This window comes from Giraffa tippelskirchi, chromosome 7, assembly GCF_054371585.1.
Source record: "Giraffa tippelskirchi isolate mGirTip1 chromosome 7, T2T-mGirTip1v1.2.pri, whole genome shotgun sequence".
Lineage (NCBI taxonomy): Eukaryota > Metazoa > Chordata > Mammalia > Artiodactyla > Giraffidae > Giraffa > Giraffa tippelskirchi.
The window spans coordinates 130833997-130855217 of NC_137281.1; the positions used below are offsets into that span (position 1 = coordinate 130833997).

The window sequence follows — 21221 nt, forward strand, 5'->3', positions numbered from 1 at the left end:
GAAAGCAGATTTCATACAGTCAGTGCCATGTTGTCCTCAGCATCTCAAATGGAGTTTCTCAGAAGCCAGTATGTATTAGTCACAGAAACCATGAATTCAAGTCATGCCAGCAACAAATAAATTTCCCAGAACCCATCTTTCCTAAGGTTTGAAGAAGGAAAATCATAAAAAGAACAGAGTTGTGAAGGCAAAGCAATTCAAATAAGACCAGCACACCCCAGTCATCTTTGAGAAGGCATCCATGCATGAGAGAGTAGCACAAGCAACAAATGTTTATCAAGAACAGCTTAACCATATACATCACCAGCAGAGTAACTAGGAAAACATTTATTAGAAGTATAATCAAAATGATTCATTTCTGTGAGTTAATCACATTTACCCAAATGACTGCAAGTCGTTTAAATGTCTTGATGATTGAAAAATTGGGCTTCAGTTGTTGTTTAGTCACTAAATCAGGTCTGACTCTTTTGCAACCTCATGGACTCTAACCCTCCAGGCTCCTCTGTCCACGGGATTTTCCAAGCAAGAACACTGGAGAGGGTTGCCATTTCCTTCTCTAGAGGATCTTCCTGACCCAGGGATCAAACTTGCATCTCCTGCTTGGCAAGCAGATTCTTTACCACTGAGCCACCTGGGAAATTATAGGGTTCAGTTACCTGGAGTATTATATGACATGAACTATCTCTGGGATGATGCCAGACATCACAACTGAACCTAGACGGCAACAGTGGTAGTACCCCCAACTCCTGGCCTGGGGCCGTTCTCTCTGGTTGCTGGATGACCCAGCCACTTTAATGAGAACTCCTCTGCCTGCTTTCCCCCAAAATAAAATGAGGCCACAGTTCAGAAATTGTTTTTTTTTTAAGCACCCAACAAAAACCAAGGTGTATGAATTTTTTTTTTTTTCAATAGAAACTTGTATCTGAAAAGCAGGAAAGCAAATTCTCTAAACATTTCAACTACTACATAACTTCCCAAATCCCAATAATGTGTTTTGGGACCTCTGATAAACAGAGTACCATTCAATTCATGATGAAAGGACTACACCTGAGAAAAATCATTTTGTTTCTCCTTTTCTATGTTCATTTCTCAAATGGTCTTTTTCAACTTTCTTTTTCACAGCAGCTGTGAACACATCACAATTGTGGGTTCATGTGGCTCATTTTAACTCACTCGTTGGCTTGGGCTTCATTAAGATAACGTGGAAACTTACATTACCGTATGTAAAACAGATAACCAACGGGAATTTACTGTATGGCTCAGGAAACTCAAACAGGGGCTCTGTATCAACCTAGACGAATGGGGTGGGGAGGGAATTTCTAAAGGGAGGGGATATATGTATACCTATGGCTGATTCATGCTGAGGTTTGACAGAAAACAGCAAAATTCTGTAAAGCAATTATCCTTCAATAAAAAGTTAATTAATTAAAAAATAAAAAGATTTCCCATTTCATTTATCATTCTGGCCACTGGACCTAGAACTAAAAGGCCTCTTTGGGTATGTTCTGAAAATGTTATGACTGTAATACCCTTCAAACAATATATGAATAAAACTATAAGATTACGTGCTTCAGATGCACAGATAAAACACACTCCCCCCTCAAAAAAAATGAACTTCTAAGGATCCAACTATCATACCATATTGGCATCAAAGATTAATGAAAAGACCAGAAATCTTGAAGATTTTGGTTAAAGTCAGAGGATATCTGTTCTACCATTCACTAGCTACATAACTTTGAACAAGTTACATTATTTCTGGAAACCAAATTTCCTCATCTGTTAAAAGAGATTAAATGAGCTCCTTGCCCCAAAGGGTTGCTAACAGGATTTAAAAGAGATTGTATGCTTAACCACACATATTGGCATTTTATAAGTTAGCTGCCAACATCTCCATTAAATGTAGCCATAGTCTTTCCTAGTCTGGTTATATATATGGCTACAATTTCAAATACCTGCCAGATTTGGATCAATGGGAAAATAGTCTTGGCATGCAAACTTTCACATTTTGTGTCTACAGCTTTCATGCGTGTTCTCAGCCCTCAAATTACTCTTAGGTAAACTAAAAAAATCTCAAAGACCTCACTCATTTAGGAAGCATTCACTGAGGCCCCAATGTATATAAAGAAAAAAAGGAAAAAAAGATTTAAGAGTTTGCACCATGTTAACTTCAAATGATCCAACCAACCACAGTGAAGTCATCAGAATTTCTGGCCACCTTTACACATTCAAGTCATTTAACCAATCTGGCCACGTGGTGGTTCAGCACAATAAAAAAAAAAAATTCCAAATCATTCATGACACAGCACTATAGATTCTGTCGGAAATATTAACTGCCAAAAAGTGACTCAGAAATCAACTGGACTAGAAGCAACTAGATGGAAAAGATCCAATCTCACACCTTTGAAAAAGGAATATAAAGAAATAAGACATCAATTTCTAAGTAAATTATTGAAAGTGATGTATAAATTACAGTATAAAATAATTCTACAGTGAACTTGTGAATAATTATAAAAGTAACAATAAAAACATTTAACTTTTTATTTCTACAGAGTAAAAGTCTCCACCCTTGTATTGCAGGTTTCATTTCTGATAAATAATCATTTCTTATTGTCAACAGGTTCATTAGCCTTTGCTTGATTACCAACTGCAAAATAAACTGCTAATTTTGATCTGTGAATTTTAATTTTTATATAACTTTTTCAAAGTTATAGAAGTATTGTCATCCTATTTATGCAAATTGTTTCAAACTGACATCAATGTAACAGATCAAAATCATGTAAACAAAGCGCTCAGTCATGTCCAACTCTTTGGGACCCTGTATAGTCCATGGAATTCTCTAGGCCAGAATACTGGAGTGGGTAGCCTTTCCCTTCTCCAGGGGATGTTCCCAACCCAGGGATCGAACCCAGGTCTCCCATGTTGTAGGCAGATACTTTACCGCTGAGCCACAAGGGAACAGATAGGTTAAAAAAAAAAAAAAAAAGAATGGATAGGTAATGAAAGGAATTTCTCAGATAGAGTGAAGGAGTGAAGTCGCTCAGTCGTGTCTGACTCTTTGCGACCCCATGGACTTACAAAGCTCCTCTGTCCATGGAATTTTCCAGGCTAGAATACTGGAATGGGTTGCCATTTCCTTCTCCAGGGGATCTTCTCGACCCAGGGATTGAACCTGAGTCTACTGCATTGCAGGCAGATGCTTTACCTTCTGGAGAAGGCAATGGCACCCCACTCCAGTACTCTTGCCTAGAAAACCCCATGGACGGAGGAGCCTGGTAGGCTGCAGTCCATGGGGTCGCTAAGAGTCAGACATGACTGAGCGACTTCACTTTCACTTTTCACTTTCACGCATTGGAGAAGGAACTGGCAACCCACTCCAGTGTTCTTGCCTGGAGAATCCCAGGGATGGGGGACCCTGGTGGGCTGCCGTCTATGGGGTCGCACAGAGTCAGACACGACTGAAGTGACTTAGCAGCAGCAGCAGCTTTACCTTCTGAGAGCAAAACAATCAACTGAATTTTGGCTCCATCTTGAAAGCAGGACTCCATCTTGGGCGGGACTGTGGACTTTGAGCTATATGCCCAGTATCTATGGAAACAACATACCAACTGGAAAACCAAGCCCCTGGAAGGAAGAGCCCCAGAGCTCTCCATCGCCTAAAAGAATACCCTAATTATCTGTGTAACCGAATCTAGAATCATACATTCCATTATGCTTATTGGGGTATGACTACAAGCCTATTAATTGTCCACTGTTAACTACCTAGGCTTAAGGCATATGAATCATGGGTTAACTTTGATTGTATCTTTCTTTTTCCTTTGTTCAGACTAGTTTCAGGGAATTTGGGGAGGTGGGTTTGGGCATGTACACTTAGGGTATATACGGTTTTCAGAAAAACTGGTCGGGGTCCTTGGCTAAGAGGAGACCCTGCCTTGGGCCCACCTGTGTATTAAACTGCACTCCATTATCTGGAGTGATATTTTTGTCCAGATTGTCCTTCTGAGTGAGTTTGTTTCCCGGAACGTGTGGCTACAACAGTTGGGTTTTTTTGATTTTCATGTAAATAGTGTCATTCTAAAGCACCATATGTGTAGAATGAAACAAGTAGGCACAGCTGGCTCCTGGCCATAGCAGATGGAAGGAAACCAATGAAGCAGTTAAGCATCAAGCTGAAACACACACAAACACACACACACACACACACACACACTTCATAAATATTATCTGATTACGAGGTACTGGGAATTTCACTGGGAATTTTAGATGATAGGTGACACGGATGAAACTTAACAATTTTATACACACCTACAAGGTGGATGTGCTCTTGCTGCTCCATTAAAATATGGAAATAATTTGCACTTGCACATACACAAATCTTCTCAAAACTCATTCCATGACTCTTTCTCACACCGAAGGCCTTTTAAAATCATGCCCAAGTGTCCACACAAACTACCTTGCTATCATCTCCCAGCAACCTTGAGGATTCATGGAGCCATTTTAAAAGGCATTCTTGGTGAGAGGTTATCAACCTGACCTTCAGAAGATCTGTGCCTCTTCCCCAGAGCTCAGGGCTCTGCCACATCTTTTGGGGAGGAAAGACACTGCCCACTGGCCAACTGACAGCAGCAGGGGAAGCAGAGCTCATTCATGCTCCCTCTGCCCTGGCCAACTATTAGTCTGTGTTTAGTGTTGCCAACATAGGCAGGCCAGCTGGACTCCTCCCAGGGAAGTGGCACTGGGAACTGGCATAGAATGAGATAGGACATAAGGGTCAAAAGGAAAAAGGAACTTTAAAACGTCCCGCTTCTCACTTTGCATGGGAAAACATATTGTCACTAGCGAGCTGTGTGTTCTTATGCTATTTGCCTAACCTCTTTGGACTTCAGTTTTCTGACCTGCAAAGTGATAGACCTGAACCTCTAAGGCACCTTCCAGCCCAACGTTCTATGAGGAGTAACAGCAAAGTATCCCATGCCCATAAAACTTATGCAGAGCTATCTGGGAGGAAAAGTCTCCAATGAAAAAGGCATTTTAAAAGGAACAGAAAAGACCAGTTGCCTTATAAAAATGGAAACCAAAAGAGGAAAAAAAAATTGGCTGAGCCCCACATACAACATATAATTTAAGTCTATGCAGTAAATAGTAGTCTCAATTTGTCACTCTCCTGTAGTAGTATCATACATCCTTGCCATATTCCAGTAGTGTGTGGAGGGTACTGCCCCATCCTGTTGCTGGCCAAAATCTTGGTCTTCTCTGCCCACTGAAGCCGAATGAAAAAATACAGAGACAGAGTTCCGAAGAAATAGAAAGGTGGCTTTAACTCTCAGCTGGCAGAAAGGGGAACACAGTATTCTCATGCCTCAAGAACTGTGTCCCCCCTACCCCCACGAGGAATCTAGGGGCTTATGTAAGGCAAGGGCTGGTAGTCAGCAGTCACTGATGAGGAAGAAAGGTGATAGGATCTTGATTTCTTCCTCCTGCATTGTTTCAAAAAGAGTCATAAACTGGCATCAGTAACCCAGTAATTCAGTCTGGCAGTTAGTGGCTCTAGGCCTTCTTTCTGATATGTAACTACAAGTGGAAGGGTGTTGTAAGGGTAAACACCAGATAGGGGATATAGTCAGCATAGAGTCAAAGGAAAAAATGTGAATTGTAGCTCCCGCAGAGTTAGGGGGCAGAAAAGCAAACTCAGTTACAGACATTCAGAGTGAGGAGGCAGAAAAGCAAAGTTAGTTACAGACATGCAGAGTAGGAATAGTTGAAGTAAAAAACTAGGCATGTTCAGGCCTGCCCCTGTTCTCTTTATCTTCTTTGTTCTCAGGAAAAGGAAAGAGAAAAACTCATTCCTTGTTTTTCCTTTTCACTGCAACAATCCCTTAACCTCAGATTTGGCCCCATGAAGCACTTTTTCAATGGGGTATCACTAACAGTAATACAGTTCAGTTGCTCAGTCATGTCCTACTCTTTGTGACCCCATGGACTGCAGCACACCAGGCCTCCCAGTCCATCACCAACTCCCGGAGTTTACCCAAACTCATGTTCATTGAGTTGGTGATGCCTTCCAACCATATCATCCTCTGTCGTACCCTTCTCCTCCAGTCTTCAATCAGTAATACAAGCATAGATTTAAAATGGGTTGGTGCCCTCCTGTACTTCTGCCATTGCCACAAGGAAATATATACAAGCAGTCACTGTGCATTCAGCATGAATCCCAGAAGAGACCCATGGAGCAGCCCTGAATATAGCCTGAAGCTATTAATACCTGAGTCCAAGGGAACACCACAGACCCACGAGCAAGGTAAAAAGTCCTTTGGTGTAAGTCTGAGATTTTGAGGTCGTTACATATCATCATTATGAAAAAGGCTGACTGACAGGCCTTGTAAAGGAAATAACATAAGGAGAGTGAAGAGAACAAGAGAAGATAACACCTAACCGTCTGTATAGGAATCACAGAACCGGAGCCAAGTGTACTCAACATGGTCACAAGTGTGACCAACACATGACCAACATGGTCATGTCAATTTGAGAACTGCACACAAAGTACAACAGGGTTTTCCAAACTCAATTTTAAATGATCCTAATTAACGACCCTAAGTGGTTGGCTTGATAAAAAAAAAAAAAATTCAAACCTTTATTGGGAAAGAGATAAAATTGTAGAAAAATCTAAAAATTCCTGAAACTTCATTTAGATGAATTGGTTTTCACAAACTACCACATACTCTCTTCTACATCATACTCAGCCTGGGGATGCTGCAGATGTTTGAGATGTCTGTCACTATAAGCCATGGGACTGTCAAGCACATACCTTTATTTTTAATTTGTAAATAGACTTTTATTCTTTCTTAAAATTGAGATATAATTGACATGCAACATTGTGTAAGTTTAAGTATGGTAGGTTTGATACATTTATATATTTCAATATAATTACTACCCAAGAGGGCAGCTAATACCTCTACCATGTAACATAATTAACATTTATTTTTTTCTGATGAGAACAATTAAGAGCTAGTCTCTTGGCAACTTTGAAATAATACAGCATTGTTGACTATTGTTCATTATGCTTATTTATCTATTAACTGTAAACACCATCTTAAACAACATCTCCCCAATTCTTCCACCCCTCAGCCTCTGGTAAGTACTGTTCTGCTCTGTTTTTATGAGTCTGACATTTTTAGATTGCACCTTTGAGATCTTAACAGTATTTGTCTTTTTTTGTTGGATTTATCTCACTTAGCATACTGTCCTCAAGGTTCAACCACATTGTCACAAGTGGCAAGATTGCCTTCTTTCTCAAAGATGAATAACATTCTATTGTATGTATATACTACATCTTCTTAATCCATTTAACCATTAACAGATACTATTTACTATTGTGAATAATGCTGCAATGAAAAGGGTGTGTGGATATCTCTTTGAAATACTAATTTTAGTTTCTTCTCTTTTTTTTTGGCCTCTCCTGGCAGCTTGTGGAATCTCAGTTCACTGATCAAGGATTGAACCAGGCCCTCAGCAGTGACAGCACAGAGTCCTAACCACTGGACAGCCAGGGAATTTCCCCAATTCCTCCTTGCGCGCACTTAGATTAGGATTGCTGGGTCACCAGTAGTTCTATTTGCAATTTTTTGAGGAACTGCCATACTGTGACTATAGTGACTATACCAGTTTATATTCCCACCAACAGTACACAAGTGTTCCTTTTTCTCCACACTTATCCAAAACTTATTTCTTGCTTTTTTGATAATAGCCATTCTAAGAGATGTGAGGTGGTATTTCATTGTGGTTTCGATTTTCATTTCCCTGATTAGTGATGTTGAGCATCTTTTCATATACCTGTTGGCCATTTATATGCCTTCTTTGGAAAAATGTCTATTTAGGTCCTTTGCCCACCTTTAATTGAATTATTTGCTTTTTTTGCTATTGAGTTGTATGAGTTATTTATATATATTAATCTCTTATTAGATATATGATTTGTGAATATTTTTCCCATCTTGTAGGTCGCCCTATTTGTTGATTGTTTCCCTTGCTGTACTTAGTTTAATGTAGTCTCATTTATTTATTTTCATTTTTTGTTGCCTGAGCACACACCTTCTCTAGAGATAAGGTTTCAATTTCTCCCAGATCCAGAAGCTGAGTCTGAACAAAGCAACTTTACAGAGAAATGTGCACATATTTGCCTCATAACTGAATAATGTAATTACCATGTTGCCTCTGAGTTTTATGCTGCTCTGTCTATTGGAGCCAGAAGACCTGCTAAGGTAATTTTAGAACTTTCATAGCAAGTGCATGAAAGTCTTAGTTTTGTTTGGCAGACTATGAAGAGGAGGGAAGAAAAAAATGAGGCAGAGAGGATAAACTCACAACACTGAGTAAATATCAGAGTAAATAACACTGAGTAAATTACACTAATAAGAGTGAGTAATCTGTTATTTTATACCATTTGATAATACATTATGTTGCCAATGAAAACAAAGTTTGCGACCTTTTATAATTGCTTTTGCTGTAATGTTAAAAGAAAAAACAGCATATAAGTAGTATCTATAGTACAGTCATACCGATGTAAAAAAGAAAGTGCACTAGAAAACCAGATTTGAAATTTTCTCAGAATTGTTAACACACTGCCTTTACGTAATAGAACATTTGAGTGATTAATTTCTTTTTCTCTGCATTATTCATATTTTTCATATTGAATATGCATTACTCAAATAAATTATCTTTTGAAATTACCATTCCTAAATTACAACTGTCTTTTCAAACTATTCTTTCTAACTATTGTTTCTTATTTTGGTATACTTTGTTCCGTCTTCTTCCACATCCTTACCAGAAAAGGGGGAGAAGCAAACTAATGTTGCAGTGGAATTTATATATTTATATCTGATCTTCAAAAGTTTTGTTAATTACCAACAACACAAATATTTGGCCACATAGGTAAAATTACAGCCACAAAAAGCCTAATGTTGACCAGAACAATGAAATGATATAATCTCTAAAACAGAGTTGACAGTTCTGGGCTTCCCTGGTGGCTCAGTGGTGAAGAGTCCACCTGCCAATTCAGGAGACACAGGTTTGATCCCTGATCCAGAAAGATCTCACAAGCCGAGGAGCCAGGTAAGCCTATGTGCCACAACTACTGAGCCTGTGCTCTAGAACATGGGAACTGCAACTATTGAGCCCATGTGCCCTCGAGTTGTGCTTCACAACAAGAGAAGCCACTGCAATGAGAAGCCTGCACACTGCAACAAAGAGTAGCCCCGATCTCTGCGACTAGAGAAAAAAGCCCCCGCAGCAACGAAGACCCAGCACAGCTAAAAATAAATTAAAAAAAATTTTTTAAAAAGAGTTGACAGTGCTTTACAGGATGGCCATTAAAAATGAAGCTGCCATCTTATTGCAACACCAAGGAAATTTTGAGATTACACAAGACATGGAAATACTGTGTCCCAAAGACATACCAATCGTATCTCCAAATTTGTCATTATTTCAGTAGAAAAGACTGGTCTCACTCAATTTATAGTTAAATAAATTATAAATATTATAATCTCAAAAGAATAATTAGCATATTCCTTATCCCAGAGACTTCAAAGATGTTAACAGATTACCATGATCTCTATTTCTTCAAAGACAAGGAGAAAATAGAAATGTGAAATCATTTTCCTACGGTCACACAGAGTAAAACGTGATTGTTCAAGATACTTACTGATTTATGAATGTTTCCTGAGTGTGTCAATAGAATCTTAAAAATATGTTACCACTCGACTATACACAATGTCTCCTTTTTAATCAAAATCCCCATATTGCAAAAGTAATCTTGTATAAAGCAATAGCCTTTTCATTTCCAAAGCAAACTTTGAAAAAAACAAAACTACTTCCCACCTGGTTTTGTGAGGGATTGCTGCTAATAACTATTATTAACGGTTTGTAAAAATATGACATACTGTTTCATTTTCTGGTAATGATAAGCTTATTAGAACAAAGCATAAATAAATAACTGTGCTAATGTTTTTCAGCTTCAGAAAATTACACATACTATTACTAGTTGATAATTTTGTGTGCTTAAAATCTACAAACATTCATTAAAAATTAATAGTCTTAATGCACATGCATTTACATTAATATATCACTTCTGAAATTCTTCAAGACATTTGTCATTTCTTGTCATTAAATACTTACAAAGGTAAAAAAATTAATAGTCATGTCATAATATAAGCATATCTTTAAAATATATGGAAGATAGATTATTGGCATTTTGTAAAACAAACAATGAAAGACTATTATGTCCCACTTCAAAGATTTACCTAAATTTCTAGGTAGGCTCAGGAACAACTTGGGGAATTTACTTAATGTATAAATTCTCTTACAATCTGAAAGTGCCAAAAATTAACAAAAGTACCTCCTATTTATTCCAACATACACACACCAGTTATACCATTAGCAATTAAGCTCACTCATGAATTGATTTTTCTTAAAGCAGGTACTCAATATCTTTTCTTCCTTATAAAGAGAAAATACCTTAACTTGCCCCCAGTTGTCTGTGGGTAGAGTAGAAGTCTCACCAGGAATAAGGACAAATTCATGGAGGAGACTCCAGTGAATGATGTTACATACAGTTAATACCAGAAATGTTAATAAATAACATTTAATTCTAGCAAATACTAGAAAGAGAACCTGGAAGGAAACTGCCTTCCAATGCAGGGGACATGGGTTTGATCTCAGGTCCGGGAACTTGGATCCCACATGCCTCAGGGGCACTAAGCCTGTGTGTGGCAACTGGAGAGCCCTGGAAATGCAACTACTGAGCCGCGTGCTCTAATTAGCTCCCGCACCCTAATGCTAACAGACATAGTAAATCAGACTATTACAAAGACCAAACAATAGAGCACCCTAACAGTTTGGGCTTTATTGCAGAGAGAAAGTTTTTCCTTCATGAAAAACCTAAGTACATTCTTTGCCCCTGAGGAAGAGGGGTCACCAGTGAGGATTGTTAAATTTGGGGCAAATGGAGAGGACAAGCCCTGCTCCGTGTTCTAGTTTCTATCTCTTGAGAGAGTGCCTGCTCACATCAAGCACAAGTTCTCTGTGCTCCTCCATCCACCCAGAGCCTCCCTCGAGTGTGTCTCCTCCTCCTCTGGGCATTTCTGCCCTAGCCTACAGCACCTGGGGCGGGAGGACAGTTTTGTGTAACTCAAGGGTCACAGCCCAGGAGGCCAGTATACTAAAGCCGTTGCCTTGCTCCTGGCTTCCGACAGTAAACAGGAGATAACTGGTCCTTGTCTTTGCACTGTGCTACATCTCAACTTGTTCAAAAACCAAGCCTCTTCAAGTATCAGTTTTAGGCTCTTGAGAATACCTTGAACTGCAAGGAGATCAAGCCAATCAATCCTAAAGAAAATTAGCCCTGAATATTCATTGGTAGGACCGATGCTGACACTCTACTACAGTTGGCCACCTGATGCAAAGAGCTGACTCTTTGGAAAAGACCCTGATGCTGGGAAAGATTGAGGGCAGGAGGAGAAGGGGGTGACAGAGGATGAGATGGTTGGATGACATTACTGACTCAATTGACATGAATTTGAGCAAACTCCAGGAAATGGTGAAGGGCAGGGAAGCCTGAAGTGCTGCAGCCCATGGAGTCGCAAAGAATCGGACAGGACTTAAAGAGACTGAACAACAACAAATTCCAAGTATAGCAAATCACTGTATTTACTCTCCCATATTTTGGTCACCTGACGCGAAGAACCGACTGATTGGCAAAGACCCTGATGCTGGGAAAGATTGAAGGCAGGAGGAGAAGCGGACGATAGAGGATGAGATGGTTGGATGGTATCACCAATGCAATGGATATGAGTTTGAGTAGGCTTCAGGAGTTGGTGATGGACAGGGAAGCGTGGCGTGCTGCAGTCCATGGGGTCACAAAGAGTCAGACATGACTAAGCAACTGAACTGACACTTCCTCTCAGAAAAGGGCTTTCATTCATTGCCAATTGATTTGTAAAACCTCCAAGTCAAATCTAGTGCCTGATTTATAAGGAAGCCATTGATCATTGCACAAGACATTGAGTCCACACTTGAATTATCTGTTTACCAATATCACAGTTCTGGCCACAGCACTCTACAACAACTTGTGCCTTTATTTATTAACATTTCTCTTTTAAAAGGCTCATTGTTTACTTTAAAATAATACCCAAATGGAAACTACTGCAAAAGGAAAATGAGTATCATTTGTCAAAGATTAACACCAAAAACATACATAGCACTTAGTCTATGCCAGGCTTTATAAATATTAACTCATTGAATTCTCAGCACAATCCTGTGAGGTAGATACTGTTACTGCTATCATTTTATAGATGAGAGAACTGAGACATTGAGAAATCAGGAAATTTGCTCAATGTCAGGCAGCTAGCAAGGGGCAAACTGAGCTCTGGCCCAGGTGTCCTAGCTCCAAAGCCAGCTCTGATCCACCTCAAGTACAGAAAGTGACCGTATAGACAAAGTCAGTGAAAAAATAAACACTTTCACAGTATAAAAATAAAATACAAAGAATAATCACTTAGCAAAAATGCACACCTAAAAATACAATTTTTATTGTGCAAGAAATAACTTAAAATCACTCAATAATAAAATTTTAAATTTAAAAATGAAATTCAAAGAACAGCCAATTGGTTTGTAAAAATCCACTCTGGAAAATTCTATTTTTCTCTTGCAAGAAATAACTATTGATAAGTCAATAATAAAAGCTTCATTTTAAGTAGCCTTATTTTAAGATCAATTAGAGTAAAATGCCCTGAAGGGAAAGTGTTTTAATTCATTTTTGCTCCTTTTTTGCTATGTCCTAAGCAGAAAGCTACAGACCTAAACAGACCTCAGTCACTCTGGGTTTTCATAATGGCATTTTGCCCCACCACATTCTACATCCTTGTCTGTAGTGATGTTTACTCCCCGCCACACCTCTTTCCCCACAGGAACCTGCCTTCAAGTGATTCATGTGGTCAGCAGGAAGTGAATTTCTGTTCTTGGCGCTACCACTTTAGTTTTAATCTAAGCAATAATACTGTGTCTGTGAAATTAGGGATTTGATGGCTGTACTGCTCATAAAGTGTCCGTAAAGAGAGACAGTAGGAGTCCTTCTGCCCCATTTCCTTTGCCTACTGGTCACACAGCTATTAGACATTTCCCATACATTTCATATGACAGGCTTCGGCCAGGGGACAGTGCATACAAGTGATTCCTGGCACCTCCAGTGATCCTGCAAGTCCCCTCTTTATCTGCCTGTGGCTGGAGGAAGCCGACTCAAGGGTCAGAGGAACCTAAAGCCCACAAATAGAAGGACTCAGTCCTTGAATGACTGTGGGGCAGAGGACCTACTCCCATGAGAGCCCACACTGGACTATGATGTAAAGTGAAAAATAAACTTTTACTCTCTCAACTCACTTTGAGAAAGTTTATGACAGCACTTAGTTTATTCCGTTTAATACATTAAAACAAATGGAAAATTACTTCTTTGTATCCCTTAAAATGATCACTCATTGGTAAACGCTGAAGTAAAAGGCACTGCCCATACATACACAGTTTGGTCCCCATAGGAAAATGTGTTTCCAGACACTGACCGAACTCATACCAAGTCATCTAGCTAGCATGCCTCTGAACTTACAGGTGTTTCTCTTCCTACTAATGCTTCACTGTAACTGGTATATTGAATAAGCAGGAATCAGGGGTTTAATCACAAAAACTTGTTTTTTTTCCACTTGTCTCTTTAAACCCAGTCAGGTGCTTCCCTTAACCTTGACATTTATGGTCATGCTTAAGTTAGAAAGACAATCTATTATCATTTTAAATTTCAATTGCAATCCCAATTCAGTATTTAAAAATATCTAGTCAGATACAGTAATTAACAGATCAATCACCATTCAAACATCTCCCTCCCACTTGCCCCTGCCCATCCTGGACCAGCATCAAGACACCTCCCCTCGTCCCCTCGCTGCTCTCCCTTCCTCCTACCACACCGCCTCAGGGGAGGAGGGTCTTCTTAACATTTCGTTTTAAACTCTTTCTCCCAGAACTTACCTGCTATTTCTGACCTGTGTCTCAACCAGGGTTGAAGCTTCAAAGCGTTGTAGTAAAGAGGCAGGAGAATTCCTACTTAACAAGTTCTATATAGTAAGATAGTGCTGTTCTTTCTGGTGTTAGAGGATGTTTAGAGCTGACATTTACATGGTGGGTATCTTTACAGATTCTCTAGAGACTTCCTTTGAAGTCCCTCCGACTGCAACCCCCTTTAGGTATCAATACCTCTTGCTTGGCTGCCCATTTCCAACAACCCTCTGTTTCTTATTTCCCACCCCACCCCACCCCCACCAATGTCACCTCACAACCTTTTGGCCATGATCTCCTCACCTTGGGTGAACCCTGTTAAAATTATTCCCAGCCACTGGCTCCCCATCTTGTCACTGGGATCTGCATTCTGCCCGAGGTCAGTGTGACGATTCAGACACAGCGGCAGCTTTGCTCCTCTGCCAGAGGATTCACCATCCCTTCTCCCCTTTGATTTCCCAGAGGGGTTAGGTGACAGACAGCTGATTAACAGCGCTTCTACTCACAAGAGTCACATTTTGAGCTCTCTGGTTAGTGAGGTGGAATCTCCTCCTCAGGTGTGAGATGAGGGCATTGAGGACCTCCCAACTCCTTCCTCGTGCTCAGTTTGGGTGAAATTACAACACGGTTCTCCCCAGAGAAGTCCTCCTCGCAACATCGTCTTAATTTTAAACCCTTAATTCACTTGGCTTTGACACAGAGTCACCAGCAAAGCCCATTAACAATTCCTGGGAAATAAAAATAGAATCTGAGTAAAATAAAATAAAGTCTAACCTTCTCCTTGGTGTTTCCTCCAGTTTCACTTGGTCATAATGTGCTGAACGCAGAGGCCTTGCAACCAGCCCTTAAGACCAGAGTTCCTGGTTCAAAATGGCTGCCCGAACACTTCCGCTTGGGGCCGTGTGCAGAATCACGTGAGCATGATTCTGACTCAGGAGGCCTGGGGTGGATCTTGGGAGCTGCTTTTCTAACAAGCTCCCAGGTGATGCCAATGGTCTGCAAACAACCACACTCAGTAGCGAGGAGAAAAATAGTTGTTGAATGATCTTCACCTTTTGCTTGTTAATTTGTTGTTTACAATAGGTTAGAGGGGTTGATGGAGATTACAGGGCAGAGAACCTGCCAAAATTGTTCTTTGCCACCATCACTGACTACCCCCAATTTTGGCCTCTGCTCTCACCTTTCTTGGCATCAACAGCTGATGTCTTTGCCGGGGTTCATGTGAACCCATCCTTCCTGCAACAAAGTCTCCAAATGTCTGACAGTTCTAAGACTGTCCATAGTAAGCAGTTTTTCCAATTGAAAAATGATAGCTCTGTCTTTGACTCTGGTCAGAACTTGTTCATGATGTAGGCAGTATGTCAGAGAATGCTGTACAATAAGGCCAGAACTAAGTGTGAGGTCAAGGACTCAGAACTGCACAAGTCTCAGTAAAGATCAAAGAAAAGGGCTCATCCCTTCCCACATGGAAGTAAAAGTGACTCTTCAGACAACTTACCTGGAAGGTGTGGCCCTATCTTATTTTAAATCTCCTCTAAGGCAGATAGATACTTTGCATACATTTGCATGATATTATCAATTCTTATTCTGTAAAGTGGTAAACTGACTTCTTCAGAGAAATTTCTATCCCAAATTCCAGTTTGGGAGACAATAAAACAGCTATTTCCCAGAAACTGCCTGAGTTGAAAGCAGAGGCCCTGGCAGAACTGAGCTGGAGAGAGGACAGGGTGAAGTTTGGGGATCTGGGATTACAGCTGAAGCAGCAGCTTCTCCAAATTCCAGTTTGTGTTACTTATCATTGAATTCGGTAATTCTTCCCTATTTCCCACCATAAGTAAGCACCACTGCTCATAAAGGTGAGGGAAAGCTGGGTGAAAAGAGCAAAGATGTCAGAGTGTAAGTTTACTTCCAGATTCTCCACTTATTTGCTGTGTGGCTTGGAGCAAATTAACAGTCTTTCTGAACCTGAAATGCCTCATCTTTAAAATAAGGATAAGAATAGAAGTCTTGCAAGGGCATCATGAGAGTTAAATAAAACTTATACCAAGAGGCCTCATGCAAGGCCTGGCCTTTAACAGGTACTGACACATAAACCTCTCCCCCTTCAAGGACAACAGGGAAGTGGAAGACACTTGGTATTCTGCGAGCACCAAAGGTTTGTAAAGTACTTTAACTTTTAAAGTACCTTCACAGCTGTTTTATTACTTAGTTTGGGGAGAAAGGAAGATGTGAAGAAAAGAGATACGAAAAGCAGCAACTACAGAAGAAACACAGGATACCGCAAAACAAAATCTAGAGCCTACACATTTCCATCAGATGGAAAGATGCAGCATTTGATGCAGGCGGCAGAGGCAGGTGAAGGTCAAATGACAGCCGGTGAAGTCTGCAGCAAATGCTCTCCAATTAAAATTATAATAAGTCAAATAACTGAGTTTGTTTTGATTCTGACCCAGAAATTAATTTTTGAGAAGAAAGTCTTGCTATTCCAATCGTCAGCAAGTGAAACAACAGTGGAGCACTCGGCCTTGCTAATCACTGATGTGTATTCCCTGGTGGGACCCTAGGGGATACAGTGGAGCCATGCACCCTATTAAAACTGCCTAAATATAGCCTCTGTGGTGTAATGGTTGCTGGACCCTCTCACATCAAGATTCAAAGAAAGGACAAATCTGCAGTACAGATAGAATTAGGGCCCTGCTGAAGCCCAAACTCTACCCTTCCCCTCTGCTCCTCCCTTTCTGTGTGTGCTTAGTTGCTCAGTTGTGTCCAACTCTTGCAACCCCGTAGACTGTAGTCTGCCAGGCTCCTCTGTCCATGGGATTCTCCAGGCAAGAATACTGGAATGGGTTGCCATTTCTGTTAGGTAGTTAGAATAGGAAACAGGAGTCCAAAATGGCGGTGGCTAACAGACAAGGAAGGGAAAAGCTCGTGAAAACAGAACAAAGGAAAGGTCAAAGGAAGGTCCGAGGACGGGAGTGAGGACTTCAGGTAGAACAAACAGCACTCCTGGCTAGCCCAGTTTGCATAGGGCAGGCCCAGGTGGAGGGAAAAACATATGAAAAGAGGAGCCAAAGGGCTCTGTCTCTCTCTCTCTCCTGGCGCTGGCACGCTCCCCCACTCTCTTCTCTTTGCATCTTTGGGTTGGCATGCCCTCACGCTTCGAGGATGGATTCTCCTGCTATCTTCTAAATAAAATAGAGCTGTAACACTGATTTGTCTAAGAGCTATAACACGGTCTAAGAGCTATAACACAGTCTAAGACCCGAGAGCTGTGATGCGCCATGGCCTTTAATGTCCATCTCTCCAAATCTTTGTTGTGACGAGATAGAACCAAGGAGCATACACTCGCCTGACAATTTCCTTCTCTGCTCCTCCCTTTAGGAATATACAAACAAAGAACCACTAAGCATCCTCCAAAATAGAAGTCAGGCTAAAGGAAGAGAACATCAGTCCTTCTCTAGCCTGGCCCCCCAGCATCACTCCTCTGGGCCTTGACCAAGTTCCTGAAAAAGGGCAGCTGGGGAGATAGTCATAAAATATATTCACAGATATTTGAGTGATGTGGGACACAATAGGAAGCAGAACTTGGGGAACATATGACAAAGTGGGATAAAGAATAGGGAAAAGGAGTTGTCCCCACATCCCTGGAGGAAACTGTATGGCATTTCGCCTAGTGGCCAAGTGTCCTGGACCAGTAAATCTGGGTTTGAATCCAAGTTCTGCCATTTTCTAACTGTATGAGTTGGGGTAAGTTTGTTAACCTCAGTTTCATTATCTACAAAATGGACTCTCTTAGAGTCTTTCTAAGGTTTAAAAGAGACTTGTGTAAAAGCTGGGCCTATCAACTTTTCTCAAGTCACAGCAGTTACAGAAAATGACACATATATTATAGTCCAGTGACATAATGAAACTGCTTAATCCTAGAGGTGGCAGCACTGGAAGTCCTCAGTCCCAGATCCTGTCTACACTCCCTGAGAGCTGAAGGAATAACAACAACAGTGATAGCAAATAGAATCTGTCTAGTCATATATGGATGTGAGAGTTGAACCATAAAGAAAGCTGAGTGCCGAAGAATTGATGCTTTTGAACTGTGGTGTTGGAGAAGACTCTTGAGAGTCCCTTGGACAGCAAGGAGATCCAACCAGTCCATCCTAAAGGAAATCAGTTCCGAATATTCATTGGAAGGTCTGATGTTGAAGCTGAAGCTCCAATACTTTGGCCACCTTATGCAAAGGACTGACCCATTAGAAAAGACCCTGATGCTGGGAAAGATTGAAGACAGGAGAAGGGAACGACAGATGATAAGACAGTTGGATGACATCACCAGTTTGATGGACATGAGCTGAGGAAGCTCCGAGAGTTGGTGATGGACAGGGAAGCCTGGCATGCTGCAGTCCATGGAGTCACAAAGAGTCGGACGCGACTGAGCGAATGAACCGAACTGAGTACTACCTGGGTGGCTGTTCTAAATGCTCTACATTAACTCATTTGATTGTCACAGAAAACTTGTAAAATGAGTATTACCATTTTTATTATTTCACAAACAAGGAAACCAAGGCACAGAGAGGCTAAGTAACTTGCCCAAGATTACACAGCCTGTGATCATCAGGGCCAGGTGCTGCCCAGGCAGTTAGATCCAGAACCATTGCTTCCTGCCATTATGCAATACAGACTTTCAATGTCATGACCCAACTCCAACCCAGACATGGCACCCCCGCTTCCTTGCAGAAGGAACTCTAAAATACAGCCTCTCTCACTCTGCCTGGCACACACCATCATTAGTATTTTATAAAGATCAACTCAATCAAGTGTGCAGATGCCCTAACAAGATCTGAAGGATTGGTGGTTTAACAGAGCAGCCCAGGGCAGGGAGTAATGACACAATCGGTGGGACAGGACTCACAGAGAGACAGTCACGGCAGCAGCCACACCACAGGGAGGTGAAGAAGGAGGATGGACGCAGTCATTTCTCCGTGGTGGTGAGTGCTTTGGGGGTGTAGCACTCTCTAATAAGCCAGGGGGGACCCTCTGAATGGGACTAGCATTAGTGGTGGGAATTAGAGCCATCATGTTTCTAACTCTAGGTGTTAGTTACAGGTGCAGTTACCCCTAAACTGACCTGGCCCAGGGAACGCAAGCAGTGAGCGTTGCTGATTACAGACTAGAAACTCCTAAAAGGCAGAAGGTGTATCTCTCACATTTTGATAGCCCTTAGCAGTCATCATGGGCCTTTTTTACATAGTAGGCCATCAATATGTGTGTTTAAGTGAATCAAGTACATTTAATAAAGATTTAGGGCTAGTCCTTAAAACAGTTACTTCTAACTTCAAAGTTTTCTTTGGCAGCAGCCATGACATACACTGATTTCTCTGCTCTAAGTTGGAAGTAAGAATAGGAAAACTCACAGTGGCAAAACCTAAGACTTAAACAAAACTCTGAACACATTTATTGCACACCAGTTCTGGGGAAGACTCCTTTAAACACTAAGGCAGAGGCTTTCCTATGTAAAGAAAAGTGTACCAAAACCAGACATTGCTGTTTGCACGCTCACTCTTGTTGCTTTCCTTAAGTCAAAGAATCCATGGCTAACAGCAGTTTTCACTATTATCATTATTTTTTATTATCATCACTATCATCATCATTATTTTTGTTAACTTATTACCAACTCTGAGTATTTTAAACCATATGGTATTGATGAAATGAGTTGTTTTATATGACTGAGGGAACAACAATTGCTGCAGTTTGTACCAAAACACTTTAAGTCAATGGTTTCCCAATGTATAAAGGTGGTTTTAGGTCAGTTTGGATCACTGGTTGTCAAGCGCCAACATCTGGACCACTGGTGCAAGGGTGCAATAGGTCCAGGAAGTGAGGGAGTGAACATGAATTAAATGAGACTGTACTTTCCTTCATGCAACCCCCAGTAATTCTGATCATGTAAACTGAAAACTCCTCTTCTATAAAACAAATGTAATTTAGCAGTGCTTTGCCAGACACCAGCATCTCAATGACAATTTAGAACAGAGGTTGACATACTACAGCTTGTAAGCCAAATCCAGCCTACCTTTTATTTTCATAAGTAAAACTTCATTAAACATAGTCACACCCATTCATTTATATATTGTCTATGGCTGCCTTCACCACACTGTAAGTGCAGAGTTGATTAGTCTCAAAAGAGACACAACGGTCTGCAAAGCCCAGCATATTTACCATCTGGTCCTCTGGAGAAAAAGTTTGCCAACTCCTGATATAGAATAATACCAAAAGTCACAGATATTAATATTTCAGTGACAATTTACAATGCTACCAAAATTCTTTCACCAATCCACAACTTAACCTCCTAACACACCTGGGTTTATTAGGGTCATTAAGTGTTTTAAACTATATATATAGCTTATTTCTTGAATTTTGGTGTTTATTAAAGGAGCACACACTTTGCCTTACACCAGGTATGGATCTTGCCCTTGATGTTGGCAACTGACATCTTCCTCCTATCCAGGAAATCAGATTTGTGGTTCCTATTGCATTTCTTTCCATATATCAATATTTGACCTGTCCCTTAACCTCAAGGGTTGGGACAAACTCTAAAACATTAAAATGTATAAGAAATGTAATTGACAAATGTATCCCTCAATTCCTAAGATATCACCTGTCTTATTTCTACCTTTGATGCTTTTCTAGCTGTAGCCTTGTTCTCTTGCTCCCTAGCCAGGCAGTATTTGCTTAATGATGTCCCTACAGGAGCCCCCTCCTCCCTCCTCCCTACTCATTGCATCTTTTTCTTCCCTCACCCCACATTCCTTCTAAACATGACTGCATCTCTCAGGATGCTTAACTAGCCGAGAACAGCAGTATTACCGCTCTTTCCAGCAATAACTTGTTTTTTTTGTACACTGCACCAGCATAAACAAAAGAAAAGTGCAAAAAGAGCAATATTTAAGAAGTAAAAAAAAAAATACAAACAAACAAACTGTGGTAAGAAGTCGATCCAGAGTAAAGGAAAAGAAGGGAAAGTAGGGAAAAGGGAAAGAGAAGGGCAGAACTACACCAACCTGTCAATAAAGAAGCAATAAAGAATCACAGAGTCAAAAGAGAAGAAGTAAGGTCTAACAGTGCAGCCAAAAGCAGGACATTTGAGT

The 21221-nt window shown here is 40.6% G+C and overlaps 1 protein-coding gene across 6 annotated transcripts in view; it reads right to left on the reverse strand.

Moving 5' to 3' along the window:
- The window catches only part of SLC35F4 (solute carrier family 35 member F4), a 278761-nt gene that overhangs the window by 189881 nt on the left and 67659 nt on the right, over positions 1-21221 (reverse strand). For 3 of the 6 annotated variants that reach the window (XM_081509596.1, XM_081509593.1, XM_081509594.1), the window contains exon 1: positions 14857-14949. The exons of 1 other annotated variant lie outside the window; for it this stretch is intronic. Coding sequence is in view for 1 of the 5 variants with exons in the window: in XM_081509592.1 (XP_081365718.1) it covers positions 14386-14431 (46 nt within the window). In the remaining 4 variants the exon portion in view is untranslated. Of the gene's footprint in view, positions 1-14385; positions 14950-21221 lie in introns of those variants that run through there. 2 more of the 6 variants (XM_081509597.1, XM_081509592.1) reach the window with 1 other exon arrangement.